General features: G+C 43.9%; 1 protein-coding gene across 1 annotated transcript in view; it reads right to left on the bottom strand.

Moving 5' to 3' along the window:
* Positions 1-5,115: 5,115 nt before the first annotated feature.
* Positions 5,116-23,748, bottom strand: part of rims3 (regulating synaptic membrane exocytosis 3) — a 207,612-nt gene continuing 188,979 nt past the window's right edge. Inside the window, exons 4-6 of the mRNA XM_065020030.1 lie at positions 11,206-11,307; positions 6,412-6,551; positions 5,116-5,464 (exon numbers count right to left, since the gene is read on the bottom strand). Of these exons, the coding sequence (XP_064876102.1) occupies positions 5,249-5,464; positions 6,412-6,551; positions 11,206-11,307 (458 nt within the window). The 3' untranslated portion in view covers positions 5,116-5,248. The remainder of the gene's footprint in view (positions 5,465-6,411; positions 6,552-11,205; positions 11,308-23,748) is intronic.

Genomic DNA, 23,748 nt, shown 5'->3' on the forward strand with positions numbered 1-23,748 from the left:
TTAATCACATGTTAATCGTATGTTAATTGTATGTTAATCACATGTTAATCACATGTTAATTGTATGTTGATCACATGTTAATTGTATGTTAATCACATGTTAATCGTCACATGTTAATCGCATGTTAATCGCATGTCAATTGTATGTTAATCGCATGTTAATCGTATGTTAATCGCATGTTAATCGTATGTTAATCGCATGTGAATACCATGTGAATCGCATGTCAATTGCATGTTAATTCACCTAATATTCGTTTTGGGGTTGAGATGGAATAAATGAGGGTACCGATAAATGAAGCTACCGATTCCCTGTATTCTGACCTTGACTTAAATACCCCTCATAATTCCACCACCTTTATACAATTTTTACAATTTGATAAGAGTTTTTGATAAGAGCTGGGTAAATGGATAAGGGGATTGTAAATATAAATGACACTTGTTTTAGATCTAGTTTACCATATAATTGCTAGAAACAAATATGAAAACAAGTTATTTGGCAGCAAACTGAAACATACCAACAAAACATATCAACTTTCCCACGGTGACGTTGATGAAACGCTGTGCCGTTATGAAGAGTTAAAATTGTACGGCCTTTTAACTTGCAGCGAAGGGCACCCTGTCTTAATTATAGGCTACCCCGACTTTCTCTGTTTCCTATTTCTATCATGATAAACATTAGTCGTCAGTATGGACTGTCAGTGAGCCTAATAACCACACATATTCAACTGCCAATGTACTGTTAGTTCCCTTCAGATGGTACAGCCTACATTATCATTCCATTTAATGACATTGTTTAGTTCACCTTACTTTGCCTCCTCTGTAAACGCCGCCACGGCCGTGTGGTTGTTGCTGAGGATCATTAGTAACAGGTGGTAGCCACGGCCGTGTGGTTGTTGCTGAGGATCATTAGTAACAGGTGGTAGCCACGGCCGTGTGGTTGTTGCTGAGGATCATTAGTAACAGGTGGTAGCCACGGCCGTGTGGTTGTTGCTGAGGATCATTAGTAACAGGTGGTAGCCACGGCCGTGTGGTTGTTGCTGAGGATCATTAGTAACAGGTGGTAGCCACGGCCGTGTGGTTGTTGCTGAGGATCATTAGTAACAGGTGGTAGCCACGGCCGTGTGGTTGTTGCTGAGGATCATTAGTAACAGGTGGTAGCCACGGCCGTGTGGTTGTTGCTGAGGATCATTAGTAACAGGTGGTAGCCACGGCCGTGTGGTTGTTGCTGAGGATCATTAGTAACAGGTGGTAGCCACGGCCGTGTGGTTGTTGCTGAGGATCATTAGTAACAGGTGGTAGCCACGGCCGTGTGGTTGTTGCTGAGGATCATTAGTAACAGGTGGTCGCCACGGCCGTGTGGTTGTTGCTGAGGATCATTAGTAACAGGTGGTCGCCACGGCCGTGTGGTTGTTGCTGAGGATCATAGTAGTAACTGAGGTGGTAAGCCACGGCCGTGTGGTTGTTGCTGAGGATCATTAGTAACAGGTGGTAGCCACGGCCGTGTGGTTGTTGCTGAGGATCATTAGTAACAGGTGGTAGCCACGGCCGTGTGGTTGTTGCTGAGGATCATTAGTAACAGGTGGTAGCCACGGCCGTGTGGTTGTTGCTGAGGATCATTAGTAACAGGTGATAATACAAAACAGACATGTAGGATAAATACATTGTTATGGAGCGAAGTGCAGACCGAGCCGTAACAGGTTGAACCTGACGCATGGCGCAATATTTGACATGGTCAGTGCAGGTAATAGACGAGGGTATAGCCTACTATTGTACACTATTCTCCCTATTATAATTCTAAGTACACTAATCTGTCAACATTATCACGGGTTAAAAGAACTGAATGTGGCATTTTTCAGAATGAATCAAACCACCGATTTCTTTATTAGGTGCTTAAAGTCCTTTATGATTCAGAACTACTTTCCTAAATAAATAGATAATCTACAAGAGCAGAGGATTTTTAAATCTACCGATTGGTGCTGAAACGGAGAAGAATATGCATATATTTATTTATTTATGCATATATTTAGATTACTCCCTGTCATTGATCCCTAATATCCAGATACCCGATCTCTCAATATATCCTAATGAGTCTATCGACAACATTTGAACTGAAAGGTACAGAGTATTTTAAAGGGATGGCTTTAAGATAAATGTACTGAAAACCCCGTCAAATGAAAACTCTGCGAGAAAACACTGTTGGCCAGCAAGCTGGAGAGTTCTCAGCGGTGTAATGAAATGCATTCAGAGCCGCACAAGTTAGCCACACCTGCAGTACGAGTCACGTGACTTAATAAGGTTCGTGACTACATAAGGTAAGTGTAAATGCCAAATACTAAGAAGTGCATGCGTAGGAAAAAGATGAATTCATTAATCGGAATCAGTCCCTAACAGATTAGAGAGATTTAAGAAGTCATCTAAGAGACCTGACCAACGTGTCCAGATTAGAGCCACGATGATATGCAAAACTGGTGATCAGGAGAAATGTCCAAGATACAATATCAGTAAACAAGATGACAATATGTTTTTGAGTTTGAGCACGTACAGGAACGTATCAGACGTCATCTACTGGTTGTAAAGGAACGAATCAGACGTCACCTACTGGTTGTAAAGGAACGAATCAGACGTCATCTACTGGTTGTAAAGGAACGAATCAGACATCACCTACTGGTTGTAAAGGAACGAATCAGACGTCACCTACTGGTTGTACAGGAACGAATCAGACGTCACCTACTGGTTGTACAGGAACGAATCAGACGTCACCTACTGGTTGTAAAGGAACGAATCAGACGTCACCTACTGGTTGTACAGGAACGAATCAGACGCCATCTACTGGTTGTAAAGGAACGAATCAGACGTCACCTACTGGTTGTACAGGAACGAATCAGACGTCATCTACTGGTTGTAAAGGAACTAATCAGACGCCATCTACTGGTTGTTGAAGGTAATTGAGGATACAATATATCTGTGATGCTGGAGTTTACATTGCTGAGACAGAGCAGTGACCTCACCACACAACCTCAGGAGTTAAAGGGTAAAGTTCACACAGGTGGCCATCAGTACCCAATCATAAGACTTAGTCCTATGTGTCTGGGGGGCATCCGTGTGTGTGTGTGTTCTGTGTGTGTGTGTGTGTGTGTGTGTTCTGTGTGTGTGTGTGTGTGTGTGTGTGTGTGTATGTGTGTGTCTGTCTAGGGTGGGAGATCCCATCACAGACTTCTTTCTCACCAATGTTTCCCACCTCCTACTTTTGGTCAAAATCAGGAAGTGTAGACAAAAACTTCGGACAGGAAATCAAGTGGAAGTTGATCCAAAAGGTTCTAGTCTGTACAGTGGGGCAGAAGCATACAGCATCACCTCTGGGATATGAAGTCCTTTGTGGGATCACACTAACAGGGTCTACAATGAACGACGACTACAGCCCAGACTACTCAGAAGCCTTTGTGTTGAACTGTCTTGAGGAAAATTTGAGGTCCATTCCTGTGAGGGTTCAAGTTTGTCAGTTGGTCCTCTTGTGTCCCACAATGCAGCTTGTTGACGAGGGATGCTGGTAGGTTGGGACTTTGTTCTCCGTGGAAACGATGCCCCTCCATCTCCCTAAACTCAGTGTAGAGTGTTACGTTCTTCATGTTCTTTAGACAGTGTCTGATTAGCTAAATAAATACATTACCATCTATATATCTGATTAGAATCTTAAAGGGCAAGCTAAAAATAGCACTTTAAAATGTCTCAATAAGAGGTGCAAGCAAACGTGTAGGATGCAACCGATACACACGTGAACACACATATCTATATATTATAATCTATACTATCTAATATCTATATACTTATTAACTCTGGCTTGTGAAAACGATAAGATTTGAGCTGCTACCTCACATAATAGTGATTATGTGAACATCCAAAAAGCCTGTTTTCTTCAATATGTGACCCGTCTCTCTCCTCCCCAGCTTGTGTGTGTGTGTGTGTGTGTGTGTGTGTGTGTGTGTGTGTGTGTGTGTGTGTGTGTGTGTGTGTGTGTGTGTGAGTGTGTGTTTAAAATATAGAATATTTTTTGCATTATATCTAAGTCATAGACTCTGCTACATATCCAGACGTATATACTGTATAACTAGCACGACTGATAGTAACAATAAAAATTGCTTTGGTTTTGAAAAATAAAGTTGTTTTTCTTCTTAGTTTGGCATAGAGTTTAAAAACTGTTTTCAGGAATGACCTGACCCTGGGATGAGAAGTAGTGCCTTGACCTGGGTCCCAAAATGGCTCCCTATTGCCTTAATAGTGAACCACTTTTGCCAGGATCTGGTCAAAGTAGTGCACTATATAGGGAATAGGGTTCTATTTGGGATGCAAGCTTGGAATTCTGGGATCGGGGAATGTGGAACGGGGCAATCACTCAACCACCCTGGGATTCTGAGATGGGGCAGGAGGCAGGGATTCTGAGATGGGGCAGGAGGCAGGGATTCTGAGATGGGGCAGGAGGCAGGGATTCTGAGATAGGGCAGGGGACAGGGATTCTGAGATGGGGCAGGGGACAGGGATTCTGAGATGGGGCAGGAGGCAGGGATTCTGAGATGGGGCAGGGGACAGGGATCCTGAGATGGGGCAGGAGGCAGGGATTCTGAGATGGGGCAGGAGGCAGGGATTCTGAGATGGGGCAGGAGGCAGGGATTCTGAGATGGGGCAGGAGGCAGGGATTCTGAGATGGGGCAGGAGGCAGGGATTCTGAGATGGGGGCAGGGATTCTGAGATGGGGCAGGAGGCAGGGATTCTGAGATGGGGGCAGGGATTCTGAGATGGGGCAGGAGGCAGCGATTCTGAGATGGGGCAGGAGGCAGGGATGCTGAGATGGTGGCAGGGGGTAGGGGGAAGGGGGCTGGGGACGGGACAGGGGGCAGGGGATAGGGGGCAGGGGGAAAGGGGTAGGGGACAGGGGGTAGGGGGAAGGGGGTAGGGGAAAGGGGGCAGGGGACTGGGGACAGAGATATTGGGCAGTAAGTAACGCTACTATAATGCTATGTTCTGGTAAATCATGTTATCTGACGTAGTTATGGGGATGGATCTGAGGATCAGCGTGTTGGAGTGTGTGTATGTGTGTGTGTGTGTGGCAGGGGTTTATGGATGGGCACGTGTGTATGCAGAAGCCTGCATGTAAACACGTCTGACTGCGTTTCTGCGTGTATAACATATCTGCATGATGAGTGTGTGTGTGTGTGTGAGTGTGAGTGTGAGTGTGAGTATATAGTTCTCTCTGTCTAGGTACAGGAGGGGCTGGTGGCACAGCTCTCCAGTGAGGACTGGGACAGTTGCCGTGTGAGGGGTCCGATGCTGGGGTCAGCCAGAGACGAGGTGGGGAACAGCTTGTACCATCCGCTCACCGTGGCACCAAGGTCCAACTCATCCAGCATGATCTGAGCCATGCCCATGAAACACTTGTGGTCCATCCTCCCATAGTCACCCCACACAATCACCTGGGAGAGAGAGGGGGAGAGAGAGAGAGGGGGAGACAGAGAGAGAGAGGGGGGATAGATAGAGGTGGGGGAGAGAGAGAGAGAGAGAGAGAGAGAGAGAGAGAGAGAGAGAGAGAGAGAGAGAGAGAGAGAGAGAGAGAGAGAGAGAGAGAGGGAGGAGGGAGGAGATAGAGGTAGAGGAGAGGGGAGAGAGAGAGAGAGAGAGAGAGAGAGAGAGAGAGGGGGAGGGAGATAGAGGTGGGGAGAGAGAGAGCGGAGAGAGAGAGACAGGGGGAGGGAGGTGGGGAGAGAGAGAGAGAGAAGGGGAGGGAGGATGAGAGAGGTGGGGAGAGAGAGAGAGGGAGAGGGGAGGAGAGAGAGAAGGGGGTCGGGAAATGAAGTCAATGATTTGATTAGCTAACCATCCCAAAAATGATATCGCTGCTAGAGATGCAATAAAATTAAGTCAATAAATACGAAATTTGGTGGAGAAGAAAAAATGTATTTTCACTATCCGGCCATGCAAGACGAACATATGGGGATCTGGAACCACAAAGACGAACATATAGGGTTCTGGAACCACAAAGACGAACATATGGGGTTCAGGAACCACAAAGACGAACATATAGGGTTCCTGAACCACAAAGACGAACATATAGGGTTCCTGAACCACAAAGACGAACATATGGGGTTCTGGAATCACAAAGACGAACATATGGGATTCTGGAACCACAAAGATGAACATATGGGGTTCTGGAACCACAGAGACAAACATATGGTGTTCTGGAACCACAGAGACAAACATATGGTGTTCTGGAACCACAAAGACAAACATTTGGGGTTCTGGAACCACAAAGGCGAACATATGGGGATCTGGAACCACAAAGACAAACATATGGGGTTCTGGGACCACAAATCCTATTTCTACCACTTCAAGATTTCTAGATATAGCTACTGTAGGTATTTACCTGTAGGACTTTGGCCTGAGGACTTTCTTCAAACAGCAGGGCCTGTTGGTAGGAGGGGTCTAGAGTCTTCTTCACCACTCTGGTCTTCTTCTTAGCCAGACATGCCCCATTCTCCAACACATACACCTTTACATAGGTTGCTGCAGGAAATGAATAATACAGTTATTTAAATTCTGAGTGAAAGGGCAGGGCGCCAAATTCAAAACGACAGAAAGCCCATAATAAAATTTCCTCAAACATACAAGTATTTCACACCATTTTAAAGATACACTTGTTGTAAATCCAGCCACAGTATCCAATTTCAAAAAAGGCGTTACGACGAAAGCACACCAAACGATTATGTTAGGTCAGAGCCAAGTCACAGAAAAACACAGCCATTTTTCCACCCAAAGAGAGGAGTCACAAAAAGCAGAAATAGAGATACAATTAATCACTAACCTTTGATGATCTTCATCAGATGACACTCATAGGACTTCATGTTACTCAATACATGTATGTTTTGTTTGGTAAAGTTCATATTTATATCCAAAAATGTCAGTTTACATTGGTGCGTTATGTTCAGTAGTTCCAAAACATCCGGTGATTTTGCAGAGAGCCACATCAATTTACAGAAATACTCATAATAAACATTGATAAAAGACACAACTGTTATGCATGGAATTTTAGATCCACTTCTCCTTAATGCAACCGCTGTGTCAGATTTCAAAAAAGCTTTACTGAAAAAGCACACCATGCAATAATCTGAGTACAGCGCTCAGACAACAAAACAAGCCATACAGATATCCGCCATGTTGTGGAGTCAACAGAAGTCAGAAATAGCATTATAAATATTCACTTACCTTTGATGATCTTCATCAGAATGCACTCCCAGGAATCCCAGTTCCACAAAAAATTTGATTTGTTCAATAAAGTCCATCATTTATGTCCAAATACCTCCTTTTTGTTCTCGCGTTTAGTACACAATCCAAACTCACGAGGTGCGGGCGAAAGTTCAGAAAAAAAGTCATATTACAGTTCGTAGAAACATGTCAAATGAAGTATAGAATCAATCCTTATGATGTTTTTAACATAAATCTTCAACAATGTTTCAACCAGAGAATTCCTTTGTCTGTAGAAATGTGATGGAACACAGGTCGCTCTCACGTGAGAGCGCGTGAACAGCTCATGCCACTCTGGCAGACCTCTGACTCATTCAGCTCCCATTCCCCCCTCCTTCACAGTAGAAGCATCAAGCAAGGTTCTAAAGACTGGTGACATCTAGTGGAAGCCTTATGAAGTGCAATATGACCCCCTAGACACTGTATATTCGATAGGCAATGACTTGAAAAACTTCTAACCTCAGATTTCCCACTTCCTGGTTGGATTCTTTCTCAGGTTTTTGCCTGCCATACGAGTTCTGTTAAACTCACAGACATCATTCAAACAGTTTTAGAAACGTCAGAGTGTTTTCTATCCAAATGTACTTATTATATGCATATTATAGCTTTTAGGACTGAGTAGCAGGCAGTTTACTCTGGGCACCTTTTTATCCAAGCTACTCAATACTGCCCCCCAGTCCCAAAGAAGTGAAGGAGCCTTCTAGACTCGGTGCTCTGGTACCGCTTGTATCGACTTGGGTCACTGGAGTCTTTGACAATTTCTTGGGCCTTCCTCTGACACCGCCTAGTATATATGTCCTGGATGGCAGGAAGCTTGGCCCCCAGTGATGTACTGGGCTGTATGCACTACCTTCTGTAGCTCCTTACGGTCGGATGCCGAGCAGTTGCCGTACCAGGCGGTGAAGCAGGATACTGTCGATGGTGCGGCTGTAGAACTTTGAGGATCGGGACCCATGCCAAATCTTTTTAGTCTCCTGAGGGGGAAACGGCATTCCAGTGCCTTTTTCACGACTGTCTTGGCGTGTTCGGCCCTCCTTTTCCTGTATTCCACGATCATCTCCTTTGTCTCGCTCACATTGAGGGAGAGGTTGTTGTCCTGGCACAACACTGCCAAGTCTCTGACCTCCTCCCTACAAGGGCGGTCTCGTTGTTGTCGGTGATCAAGCCTACTGCCGATGTGTCATCGGCAAACTTAATTATGGTGTTGGAGTCGTGCCTGGCCACGCAGTCGTGGGTGAACAAGGAGTACAGGAGTGGACTAAGCAAGCACCCCTGAGGGGCCCCCGTGTTCAGGATCAGAGTGGCAGATGTGTTGTTGCTTACCCTTACCACCTGGGGTCGGCGCATCAGGAAGTTCAGGATCCAGTTGCAGAGGGAGGTGTTTAGTCCCAGGGTCTTTAGCTTAGTATTGAGCTTTGTGGGCACTATGGTGTTGAACGCGGAGCTGTAGTAAATGAATAGCATTCTCACATAGGTGTGCGATTGAGATTGCATCATCTGTGAATCAGTTGGGGTGGTATGTGAATTGGAGTGGGTCTAGGGATGATAGTGTTAGGTATTACAGACTTGGACAAGGAGAAGTTGAAATGGTCAGTGAAGACACTTGCCAGTTGGTCCGTGTATGCTCTGAGTACACGTCCTGGTAATCCATCTGGCCCCACGGCTTTGTGAATATTGACCTGTTTAAAGATCTTGCTCACATTGGCTACGGAAAGCGCAATCACACAGCCGTCCAGAACAGCTGGTTCTCTCATGCATGCTTCAGTGTTTTTTGCCTAGAAGCGAGCATAAAATGCATTTAGCCCATCTGGTAGGCTTGCGTCACTGGGCAGCTCACGGCTAGGTTTTTCTTTGTAGTCCGTAATAGTTTGCAAGCCCTGCCACAGCCGACGAGCGTCAGAGCCTGTATAATAGGATTCAATCTTAGTTCTGTATTGACGCTTTGCCTGTTTGATGGTTCGTCTGAGGGCATGAACACCTACAGCACCCAATGTCACAGGAAGGCCCAAAAGAATCATCAAGGACGTAACGGCCTGTTCACCCCGCTATCATCCAGAAGGAGAGGTCAGTACAGGTGCATCAAAGCTGGGACAGAGAGACTGAAAAACAGCTTCTATCTCAGGGCCATCAGACTGTTATATATCCATCACTAGCCGGCTACCACCCGATTACGCAACCCTGCACCTTAGAGGCTGCTGCCCCATATACAAAGACATGGAATCACTGGTCACTTTAATAATGGAACACTAGTCACCTTCATAATGTTTACATACTGCTTTACTCATCTCATATGTATATACTGTATTCTATTCTACTGTATTTTAGTCTATGCTTTACTCATCTTATATGCATATACTGTATTCTATTCTACTGTAGTTTAGTCAATGCCACTCCGACATTGCTCAATCTAATATTTATATATTTCTTAATTGCATTCTTTGACTTTTAGATTTGTGTGTATTGTTGTGTATTGTTAGATACTACTGCACTGTTGGAGCTAGGAACACAAGCATTTCAATACACTCGCAATAACACGTGCTAAATATGCGTATGTGACTAACAGCATTTAATTTGATTTGACCTGGGATGAATAAATGAACAACACAGGTACATAGGTTTGTATTGTACCTTGGATGAACAATAAAGTTGGGTAGGTTTGTATTGTACCTGGGATGAACAGTAAAGTTGGGTAGGTTTGTATTGTACCTGGGATGAACAATAAAGTTGGGTAGGTTTGTATTGTACCTGGGATGAACAATAAAGTTGGGTAGGTTTGTATTGTACCTGGGACAAACAATAAAGTTGGGTAGGTTTGTATTGTACCTGGGACAAACAATAAAGTTGGGTAGGTTTGTATTGTACCTGGGAGGAACAATAAAGTTGGGTAGGTTTGTATTGTACCTGGGACAAACAATAAAGTTGGGTAGGTTTGTATTGTACCTGGGATGAACAATAAAGTTGGGTAGGTTTGTATTGTACCTGGGACAAACAATAAAGTTGGGTAGGTTTGTATTGTACCTGGGATGAACAATAAAGTTGGGTAGGTTTTTTATTGTACCTGGGACAAACAATAAAGTTGGGTAGGTTTGTATTGTACCTGGGATGAACAATAAAGTTTTGGTACCTGGGATGGTTTGTTTTTTGTACCTGGGACAAACAATAAAGTTGGGTAGGTTTGTATTGTACCTGGGATAAACAATAAAGTTGGGTAGGTTTGTATTGTACCTGGGATAAACAATAAAGTTGGGTAGGTTTGTATTGTACCTGGGACAAACAATAAAGTTAGGTTTGTATTGTACCTGGGACAAACAATTTGTAGGTTTGTGTACCTGGGACAAACAATAAAGTTGGGTAGGTTTTTTATTGTACCTGGGACAAACAATAAAGTTGGGTAGGTTTGTATTGTACCTGGGACAAACAATACAGTTGGGTAGGTTTGTATTGTACCTGGGATAAACAATAAAGTTGGGTAGGTTTGTATTGTACCTGGGATAAACAATAAAGTTGGGTAGGTTTGTATTGTACCTGGGACAAACAATAAAGTTGGGTAGGTTTGTATTGTACCTGGGATGAACAGTAAAGTTGGGTAGGTTTGTATTGTACCTGGGATGAACAATAAAGTTGGGTAGGTTTGTATTGTACCTGGGACAAACAATAAAGTTGGGTAGGTTTGTATTGTACCTGGGATAAACAATAAAGTTGGGTAGGTTTGTATTGTACCTGGGACAAACAATAAAGTTGGGTAGGTTTGTATTGTACCTGGGACAAACAATAAAGTTGGGTAGGTTTGTATTGTACCTGGGACAAACAATAAAGTTGGGTAGGTTTGTATTGTACCTGGGACGAACAATAAAGTTTTTTTAGGTTTGTATTGTACCTGGGATGAACAATAAAGTTCTGTAGTTATGTATTGTACCTGGGATGTTCTTTGACCCTGGTTTAGGGGTCAGTCCTCTGGCCTGGTTGATCTCCACCTCTAGCTGGCCTCCTCTGTCCACCATACCCACATGGATGTCACCTACAGGAGGAAAACACACACTTGTTATACACACTCTTCACGCTTAGGGGCAGAGGATTTGACATGTGACCTGGCCAGGAGAAGCTCTGGGCCTAGTTATAGCCCAGAACTGAGACCCCTTTTCCAGGTCAGATCAGGTCACATTCTGCCTCTATTACAGTATATCTGATCACTGTTGTTTCAACTTGCAGTACCAGTGTTGATCAGCAGGGAGAGACAGAACGCTTCCAGTCTGTTATATCGTCTGTTCCACTGTCCTCACAATGATTTACCAAGTGATTGTGGCATAGAATTCTCATAATTTATTTTTAACTCATAAAAGAAAGAAAAAAAAACACATCGGAAGGATATGCGGAGCTATCCTCCTATTCATACACCATCTGGCATCTAATGTAGAGCCATCCTCCTATTCATACACCATCTGGCATCTAATGTAGAGCTATCCCCCTATTCATTTACCATCTGGCATCTAATGTAGAGCCATCCTCCTATTCATACACAATCTGGCATCTAATGTAGAGCCCTACCCCTATTCAAACACCATCTGGCATCTAATGTAGAGCCCTCCCCCTATTCATACACCATCTGGTATCTAATGTAGAGCCATCCTCCTATTCATACACCATCTGGTATCTAATGTAGAGCCATCCTCCTATTCATACACCATCTGGCATCTAATGTAGAGCCATCCTCCTATTCATACACCATCTGGTATCTAATGTAGAGCCCTCCTTCTATTCTATTCATACACCATCTGGTATCTAATGTAGAGCCATCCTCCTATTCATACACCATCTGGCATCTAATGTAGAGCCATCCTCCTATTCATACACCATCTGGCATCTAATGTAGAGCCATCCTCCTATTCATACACCATCTGGCATCTAATGTAGAGCCATCCTCCTATTCATACACCATCTGGCATCTAATGTAGAGCCATCCTCCTATTCACACACCATCTGGCATCTAATGTAGAGCCATCCTCCTATTCATACACCATCTGGCATCTAATGTAGAGCCATCCCCCTATTCATACACCATCTGGCATCTAATGTAGAGCCATCCCCCTATTCATACACCATCTGGCATCTAATGTAGAGCCCTACCCCTATTCAAACACCATCTGGCATCTAATGTAGAGCCCTCCCCCTATTCATACACCATCTGGTATCTAATGTAGAGCCATCCTCCTATTCATACACCATCTGGTATCTAATGTAGAGCCATCCTCCTATTCATACACCATCTGGCATCTAATGTAGAGCCATCCTCCTATTCATACACCATCTGGTATCTAATGTAGAGCCCTCCTTCTATTCATACACCATCTGGTATCTAATGTAGAGCCATCCCCCTATTCATACACCATCTGGTATCTAATGTAGAGCCCTCCTTCTATTCATACACCATCTGGTATCTAATGTAGAGCCATCCCCCTATTCATACACCATCTGGTATCTAATGTAGAGCCCTCCTTCTATTCATACACCATCTGGCATCTAATGTAGAGCCATCCCCCTATTCATACACCATCTGGTATCTAATATAGAGCCCTCCCCCTATTCATACACCATCTGGTATCTAATGTAGAGCCATCCTCCTATTCATACACCATCTGGTATCTAATGTAGAGCCCTCCTCCTATTCATACACCATCTGGTATCTAATATAGAGCCCTCCCCCTATTCATACACCATCTGGTATCTAATGTAGAACCATCCTCCTATTCATACACCATCTGGTATCTAATGTAGAGCCCTCCTCCTATTCATACACCATCTGGCATCTAATGTAGAGCCATCCTCCTATTCATACACCATCTGGTATCTAATGTAGAGCCATCCTCCTATTCATACACCATCTGGTATCTAATGTAGAGCCATCCTCCTATTCATACACCATCTGGCATCTAATGTAGAGCCATCCCCCTATTCATACATCATCTGGCATCTAATGTAGAGCCCTACCCCTATTCAAACCCCATCTGGCATCTAATGTAGAGCCCTCCCCCTATTCATACACCATCTGGTATCTAATGTAGAGCCATCCTCCTATTCATACACCATCTGGTATCTAATGTAGAGCCCTACCCCTATTCAAACACCATCTGGCATGTAATGTAGAGCCCTCCCCCTATTCATACACCATCTGGTATCTAATGTAGAGCCATCCTCCTATTCATACACCATCTGGTATCTAATGTAGAGCCATCCTCCTATTCATACACCATCTGGCATCTAATGTAGAGCCATCCTCCTATTCATACACCATCTGGTATCTAATGTAGAGCCCTCCTTCTATTCATACACCATCTGGTATCTAATGTAGAGCCATCCCCCTATTCATACACCATCTGGTATCTAATGTAGAGCCATCCCCCTATTCATACACCATCTGGTATCTAATGTAGAGCCCTCCTCCTATTCATACACCATCTGGCATCTAATGTAGAGCCATCCTCCTATTCATACACCATCTGGCATCTAATGTAGAGCCATCCTCCTATTCATACACCATCTGGCATCTAATGTAGAGCCATCCTCCTATTCATACACCATCTGGCATCTAATGTAGAGCCATCCCCCTATTCATACATCATCTGGCATCTAATGTAGAGCCCTACCCCTATTCAAACCCCATCTGGCATCTAATGTAGAGCCCTCCCCCTATTCATACACCATCTGGTATCTAATGTAGAGCCATCCTCCTATTCATACACCATCTGGTATCTAATGTAGAGCCCTACCCCTATTCAAACACATCCTCCTATTCATACACCATCTGGTATCTAATAGAGCCATCCTCCTATTCATACACCATCTGGTATCTAATGTAGAGCCATCCTCCTATTCATACACCATCTGGCATCTAATGTAGAGCCATCCCCCTATTCATACACCATCTGGCATCTAATGTAGAGCCCTCCTTCTATTCATACACCATCTGGTATCTAATGTAGAGCCATCCTCCTATTCATACACCATCTGGTATCTAATGTAGAGCCATCCTCCTATTCATACACCATCTGGTATCTAATGTAGAGCCCTCCTCCTATTCATACACCATCTGGCATCTAATGTAGAGCCATCCTCCTATTCATACACCATCTGGCATCTAATGTAGAGCCATCCTCCTATTCATACACCATCTGGCATCTAATGTAGAGCCATCCTCCTATTCATACACCATCTGGCATCTAATGTAGAGCCATCCCCTATTCATACACCATCTGGCATCTAATGTAGAGCCATCCTCCTATTCATACACCATCTGGCATCTAATGTAGAGCCATCCCCCTATTCATACACCATCTGGCATCTAATGTAGAGCCATCCCCCTATTCATACACCATCTGGTATCTAATGTAGAGCCCTCCCCCTATTCATACACCATCTGGTATCTAATGTAGAGCCATCCTCCTATTCATACACCATCTGGTATCTAATGTAGAGCCCTCCTCCTATTCATACACCATCTGGTATCTAATGTAGAGCCCTCCTTCTATTCATACACCATCTGGCATCTAATGTAGAGCCATCCTCCTATTCATACACCATCTGGCATCTAATGTAGAGCTAATCTCCTTCTATTCATACACCATCCATCTGAGTATCATACACCATCTGGCATCTAATGTAGAGCCATCCCCCTATTCATACACCATCTGGCATCTAATGTAGAGCCATCCTCCTATTCATATACCATCTGGCATCTAATGTAGAGCCCTCCTTCTATTCATACACCATCTGGTATCTAATGTAGAGCCATCCTCCTATTCATACACCATCTCATTTATTCATCCCCTATTCATTTACCATCTGGTATCTAATGTAGAGCCATCCTCCTATTCATACACCATCTGGTATCTAGAGCCATCCTCCTATTCATACACCATCTGGCATCTAATGTAGAGCCATCCCCCTATTCATACACCATCTGGCATCTAATGTAGAGCCCTACCCCTATTCAAACACCATCTGGCATCTAATGTAGAGCCCTCCCCCTATTCATACACCATCTGGTATCTAATGTAGAGCCATCCTCCTATTCATACACCATCTGGTATCTAATGTAGAGCCCTCCCTATTCAAACACCATCTGGCATGTAATGTAGAGCCATCCCCCTATTCATACACCATCTGGTATCTAATGTAGAGCCATCCTCCTATTCATACACCATCTGGTATCTAATGTAGAGCCATCCTCCTATTCATACACCATCTGGCATCTAATGTAGAGCCATCCTCCTATTCATACACCATCTGGTATCTAATGTAGAGCCCTCCTTCTATTCATACACCATCTGGTATCTAATGTAGAGCCATCCCCCTATTCATACACCATCTGGTATCTAATGTAGAGCCATCCCCCTATTCATACACCATCTGGTATCTAATGTAGAGCCCTCCTCCTATTCATACACCATCTGGCATCTAATGTAGAGCCATCCTCCTATTCATACACCATCTGGCATCTAATGTAGAGCCATCCTCCTATTCATACACCATCTGGCATCTAATGTAGAGCCATCCTCCTATTCATACACCATCTGGCATCTAATGTAGAGCCATCCCCCTATTCATACACCATCTGGCATCTAATGTAGAGCCATCCTCCTATTCATACACCATCTGGCATCTAATGTAGGCCATCCCCCTATTCATACACCATCTGGCATCTAATGTAGAGCCATCCCCTATTCATACACCATCTGGTATCTAATGTAGAGCCCTCCCCCTATTCATACACCATCTGGTATCTAATGTAGAGCCATCCTCCTATTCATACACCATCTGGTATCTAATGTAGAGCCCTCCTCCTATTCATACACCATCTGGTATCTAATGTAGAGCCCTCCTTCTATTCATACACCATCTGGTATCTAATGTAGAGCCATCCTCCTATTCATACACCATCTGGTATCTAATGTAGAGCCATCCTCCTATTCATACACCATCTGGCATCTAATGTAGAGCCATCCTCCTATTCATACACCATCTGGCATCTAATGTAGAGCCATCCTCCTATTCATACACCATCTGGTATCTAATGTAGAGCCCTCCTTCTATTCATACACCATCTGGCATCTAATGTAGAGCCATCCTCCTATTCATACACCATCTGGCATCTAATGTAGAGCCATCCCCCTATTCATACACCATCTGGCATCTGGTAGAGCCATCTATTCATATACCATCTGGCATCTAATGTAGAGCCCTCCTTCTATTCATACACCATCTGGTATCTAATGTAGAGCCATCCTCCTATTCATACACCATCTGGCATTTAATGTAGAGCCATCCCCCTATTCATTTACCATCTGGTATCTAATGTAGAGCCATCCTCCTATTCATACACCATCTGGTATCTAATGTAGAGCCATCCTCCTATTCATACACCATCTGGCATCTAATGTAGAGCCATCCTCCTATTCATACACCATCTGGCATCTAATGTAGAGCCATCCTCCTATTCATACACCATCCATCTGGAGCCCTCCTTCTATTCATACACCATCTGGTATCTAATGTAGAGCCATCCCCCTATTCATACACCATCTGGTATCTAATGTAGAGCCATCCCCCTATTCATACACAATCTGGTATCTAATGTAGAGCCCTCCTTCTATTCATACAACATCTGGCATCTAATGTAGAGCCATCCTCCTATTCATACACCATCTGGCATCTAATGTAGAGCCATCCTCCTATTCATACACCATCTGGCATCTAATGTAGAGCCATCCTCCTATTCATACACCATCTGGCATCTAATGTAGAGCCATCCCCCTATTCATACACCATCTGGCATCTAATGTAGAGCCATCCTCCTATTCATACACCATCTGGCATCTAATGTAGAGCCCTCCTCCTATTCATACACCATCTGGTATCTAATGTAGAGCCCTCCTTCTATTCATACACCATCTGGTATCTAATGTAGAGCCATCCTCCTATTCATACACCATCTGGTATCTAATGTAGAGCCATCCTCCTATTCATACACCATCTGGCATCTAATGTAGAGCCATCCTCCTATTCATACACCATCTGGCATCTAATGTAGAGCCATCCTCCTATTCATACACCATCTGGTATCTAATGTAGAGCCCTCCTTCTATTCATACACCATCTGGCATCTAATGTAGAGCCATCCTCTTATTCATACACCATCTGGCATCTAATGTAGAGCCATCCTCCTATTCATACACCATCTGGCATCTAATGTAGAGCCATCCTCCTATTCATACACCATCTGGCATCTAATGTAGAGCCCTCCTCCTATTCATACACCATCTGGTATCTAATGTAGAGCCCTCCTCCTATTCATACACCATCTGGTATCTAATGTAGAGCCATCCTTCTATTCTATTCATACACCATCTGGTATCTAATGTAGGGCCATCCTTCTATTCATGTACCATCTGGCATCTAATGTAGAGCCATCCCCCTATTCATACACCATCTGGTATCTAATGTAGAGCAATCCTCCTATTCATACACCATCTGGCATCTAATGTAGAGCCATCCTCCTATTCATACACCATCTGGCATCTAATGTAGAGCCATCCCCCTATTCATACACCATCTGGCATCTAATGTAGAGCCCTACCCCTATTCAAACACCATCTGGCATCTAATGTAGAGCCCTCCCCCTATTCATACACCATCTGGTATCTAATGTAGAGCCATCCTCCTATTCATACACCATCTGGTATCTAATGTAGAGCCATCCTCCTATTCATTTACCATCTGGCATCTAATGTAGAGCCATCCTCCTATTCATACACCATCTGGTATCTAATGTAGAGCCCTCCTTCTATTCATACACCATCTGGTATCTAATGTAGAGCCATCCCCCTATTCATACACCATCTGGCATCTAATGTAGAGCCATCCCCCTATTCAGACACCATCTGGTATCTAATGTAGAGCCCTCCTTCTATTCATACACCATCTGGCATCTAATGTAGAGCCATCCTCCTATTCATACACCATCTGGCATCTAATGTAGAGCCATCCTCCTATTCATACACCATCTGGCATCTAATGTAGAGCCATCCCCTATTCATACACCATCTGGCATCTAATGTAGAGCCATCCCCCTATTCATACACCATCTGGTATCTAATGTAGAGCCCTCCCCCTATTCATACACCATCTGGTATCTAATGTAGAGCCATCCTCCTATTCATACACCATCTGGTATCTAATGTAGAGCCGTCCCCCTATTCATACACCATCTGGGATCTAATGTAGAGCCATCCTCCTATTCATACACCATCTGGCATCTAATGTAGAGCCATCCTCCTATTCATACACCATCTGGCATCTAATGTAGAGCCATCCTCCTATTCATACACCATCTGGCATCTAATGTAGAGCCATCCCCCTATTCATACACCATCTGGCATCTAATGTAGAGCCCTACCCCTATTCAAACACCATCTGGCATCTAATGTAGAGCCCTCCCCCTATTCATACACCATCTGATATCTAATGTAGAGCCATCCTCCTATTCATACACCATCTGGTATCTAATGTAGAGCCATCCTCCTATTCATACACCATCTGGCATCTAATGTAGAGCCATCCTCCTATTCATACACCATCTGGTATCTAATGTAGAGCCCTCCTTCTATTCATACACCATCTGGTATCTAATGTAGAGCCATCCCCTATTCATACACCATCTGGCATCTAATGTAGAGCCATCCCCTATTCAGACACCATCTGGTATCTAATGTAGAGCCCTCCTTCTATTCATACACCATCTGGCATCTAATGTAGAGCCATCCTCCTATTCATACACCATCTGGCATCTAATGTAGAGCCATCCTCCTATTCATACACCATCTGGCATCTGGCCATCCCCTATTCATACACCATCTGGCATCTAATGTAGAGCCATCCCCTATTCATACACCATCTGGCATCTAATGTAGAGCCATCCCCCTATTCATACACCATCTGGTATCTAATGTAGAGCCATCCTCCATTTCATACACCATCTGGTATCTAATGTAGAGCCCTCCCCCTATTCATACACCATCTGGTATCTAATGTAGAGCCATCCTCCTATTCATACACCATCTGGTATCTAATGTAGAGCCCTCCTTCTAATCATACACCATCTGGCATCTAATGTAGAGCCATCCTCCTATTCATACACCATCTGGCATCTAATGTAGAGCCATCCTCCATTTCATACACCATCTGGTATCTAATGTAGAGCCCTCCCCCTATTCATACACCATCTGGGATCTAATGTAGAGCCATCCTCCTATTCATACACCATCTGGCATCTAATGTAGAGCCATCCTCCTATTCATACACCATCTGGCATCTAATGTAGAGCCATCCTCCTATTCATACACCATCTGGCATCTAATGTAGAGCCATCCCCCTATTCATACACCATCTGGCATCTAATGTAGAGCCCTACCCCTATTCAAACACCATCTGGCATCTAATGTAGAGCCCTCCCCCTATTCATACACCATCTGGTATCTAATGTAGAGCCATCCTCCTATTCATACACCATCTGGTATCTAATGTAGAGCCATCCTCCTATTCATACACCATCTGGCATCTAATGTAGAGCCATCCTCCTATTCATACACCATCTGGTATCTAATGTAGAGCCCTCCTTCTATTCATACACCATCTGGTATCTAATGTAGAGCCATCCCCCTATTCATACACCATCTGGCATCTAATGTAGAGCCATCCCCCTATTCAGACACCATCTGGTATCTAATGTAGAGCCCTCCTTCTATTCATACACCATCTGGCATCTAATGTAGAGCCATCCTCCTATTCATACACCATCTGGCATCTAATGTAGAGCCATCCTCCTATTCATACACCATCTGGCATCTAATGTAGAGCCATCCCCCTATTCATACACCATCTGGCATCTAATGTAGAGCCATCCCCCTATTCATACACCATCTGGTATCTAATGTAGAGCCCTCCCCCTATTCATACACCATCTGGTATCTAATGTAGAGCCATCCTCCATTTCATACACCATCTGGTATCTAATGTAGAGCCCTCCCCCTATTCATACACCATCTGGTATCTAATGTAGAGCCATCCTCCTATTCATACACCATCTGGTATCTAATGTAGAGCCCTCCTCCTATTCATACACCATCTGGTATCTAATGTAGAGCCATCCTCCTATTCATACACCATCTGGTATCTAATGTAGAGCCCTCCTTCTATTCATACACCATCTGGCATCTAATGTAGAGCCATCCTCCTATTCATACACCATCTGGCATCTAATGTAGAGCCATCCTCCTATTCATACACCATCTGGCATCTAATGTAGAGCCATCCCCCTATTCATACACCATCTGGCATCTAATGTAGAGCCATCCCCCTATTCATACACCATCTGGTATCTAATGTAGAGCCCTCCCCCTATTCATACACCATCTGGTATCTAATGTAGAGCCATCCTCCTATTCATACACCATCTGGTATCTAATGTAGAGCCATCCTCCTATTCATACACCATCTGGTATCTAATGTAGAGCCCTCCTCCTATTCATACACCATCTGGTATCTAATGTAGAGCCCTCCTTCTATTCATACACCATCTGGTATCTAATGTAGAGCCCTCCCCCTATTCATACACCATCTGGTATCTAATGTAGAGCCATCCTCCTATTCATACACCATCTGGTATCTAATGTAGAGCCCTCCCCCTATTCATACACTATCTGGTATCTAATGTAGAGCCATCCTCCTATTCATACACCATCTGGTATCTAATGTAGAGCCCTCCTTCTATTCATACACCATCTGGTATCTAATGTAGAGCCATCCTCCTATTCATACACCATCTGGTATCTAATGTAGAGCCATCCTCCTATTCATACACCATCTGGCATCTAATGTAGAGCCATCCTCCTATTCATACACCATCTGGCATCTAATGTAGAGCCATCCTCCTATTCATACACCATCTGGTATCTAATGTAGAGCCCTCCTTCTATTCATACACCATCTGGCATCTAATGTAGAGCCATCCTCCTATTCATACACCATCTGGCATCTAATGTAGAGCCATCATCCTATTCATACACCATCTGGCATCTAATGTAGAGCCATCCTCCTATTCATACACCATCTGGCATCTAATGTAGAGCCATCCCCCTATTCATACACCATCTGGCATCTAATGTAGAGCCATCCTCCTATTCATACACCATCTGGCATCTAATGTAGAGCCCTCCTCCTATTCATACACCATCAGGTATCTAATGTAGAGCCCTCCTCCTATTCATATACCATCTGTTATCTAATGTAGAGCCATCCTTCTATTCTATTCATACACCATCTGGTATCTAATGTAGAGCCATCCTTCTATTCATGTACCATCTGGCATCTAATGTAGAGCCATCCCCCTATTCATACACCATCTGGTATCTAATGTAGAGCCATCCTCCTATTCATACACCATCTGGCATCTAATGTAGAGCCATCCTCCTATTCATACACCATCTGGCATCTAATGTAGAGCCATCCCCCATTCATACACCATCTGGCATCTAATGTAGAGCCATCCTCCTATTCATACACCATCTGGCATCTAATGTAGAGCCCTCCCCCTATTCATACACCATCTGGTATCTAATGTAGAGCCATCCTCCTATTCATACACCATCTGGTATCTAATGTAGAGCCATCCTCCTATTCATACACCATCTGGCATCTAATGTAGAGCCATCCTCCTATTCATACACCATCTGGTATCTAATGTAGAGCCCTCCTTCTATTCATACACCATCTGGTATCTAATGTAGAGCCATCCCCCTATTCATACACCATCTGGCATCTAATGTAGAGCCATCCCCCTATTCAGACACCATCTGGTATCTAATGTAGAGCCCTCCTTCTATTCATACACCATCTGGCATCTAATGTAGAGCCATCCTTCTATTCCTTACACCATCTGGCATCTAATGTAGAGCCATCCTCCTATTCATACACCATCTGGCATCTAATGTAGAGCCATCCCCCTATTCATACACCATCTGGCATCTAATGTAGAGCCATCCCCCTATTCATACACCATCTGGTATCTAATGTAGAGCCCTCCCCCTATTCATACACCATCTGGTATCTAATGTAGAGCCATCCTCCATTTCATACACCATCTGGTATCTAATGTAGAGCCCTCCCCCTATTCATACACCATCTGGTATCTAATGTAGAGCCATCCTCCTATTCATACACCATCTGGTATCTAATGTAGAGCCCTCCTCCTATTCATACACCATCTGGTATCTAATGTAGAGCCATCCTCCTATTCATACACCATCTGGTATCTAATGTAGAGCCATCCTCCTATTCATACACCATCTGGTATCTAATGTAGAGCCATCCTCCTATTCATACACCATCTGGTATCTAATGTAGAGCCCTCCTTCTATTCATACACCATCTGGTATCTAATGTAGAGCCCTCCTTCTATTCATACACCATCTGGTATCTAATGTAGAGCCCTCCTTCTATTCATACACCATCTGGCATCTAATGTAGAGCCATCCTCCTATTCATACACCATCTGGCATCTAATGTAGAGCCATCCTCCTATTCATACACCATCTGGCATCTAATGTAGAGCCATCCCCTATTCATACACCATCTGGCATCTAATGTAGAGCCATCCCCTATTCATACACCATCTGGTATCTAATGTAGAGCCCTCCCCTATTCATACACCATCTGGTATCTAATGTAGAGCCATCCTCCTATTCATACACCATCTGGTATCTAATGTAGAGCCATCCTCCTATTCATACACCATCTGGTATCTAATGTAGAGCCCTCCTCCTATTCATACACCATCTGGTATCTAATGTAGAGCCCTCCTTCTATTCATACACCATCTGGTATCTAATGTAGAGCCCTCCCCCTATTCATACACTATCTGGTATCTAATGTAGAGCCATCCTCCTATTCATACACCATCTGGCATCTAATGTAGAGCCATCATCCTATTCATACACCATCTGGCATCTAATGTAGAGCCATCCTCCTATTCATACACCATCTGGCATCTAATGTAGAGCCATCCCCCTATTCATACACCATCTGGCATCTAATGTAGAGCCATCCTCCTATTCATACACCATCTGGCATCTAATGTAGAGCCCTCCTCCTATTCATACACCATCAGGTATCTAATGTAGAGCCCTCCTCCTATTCATATACCATCTGTTATCTAATGTAGAGCCATCCTTCTATTCTATTCATACACCATCTGGTATCTAATGTAGAGCCATCCTTCTATTCATGTACCATCTGGCATCTAATGTAGAGCCATCCCCCTATTCATACACCATCTGGCATCTAATGTAGAGCCATCCTCCTATTCATACACCATCTGGCATCTAATGTAGAGCCATCCTCCTATTCATAC

Source organism: Oncorhynchus nerka, linkage group LG7 (genome assembly GCF_034236695.1).
Source record: "Oncorhynchus nerka isolate Pitt River linkage group LG7, Oner_Uvic_2.0, whole genome shotgun sequence".
Lineage (NCBI taxonomy): Eukaryota > Metazoa > Chordata > Actinopteri > Salmoniformes > Salmonidae > Oncorhynchus > Oncorhynchus nerka.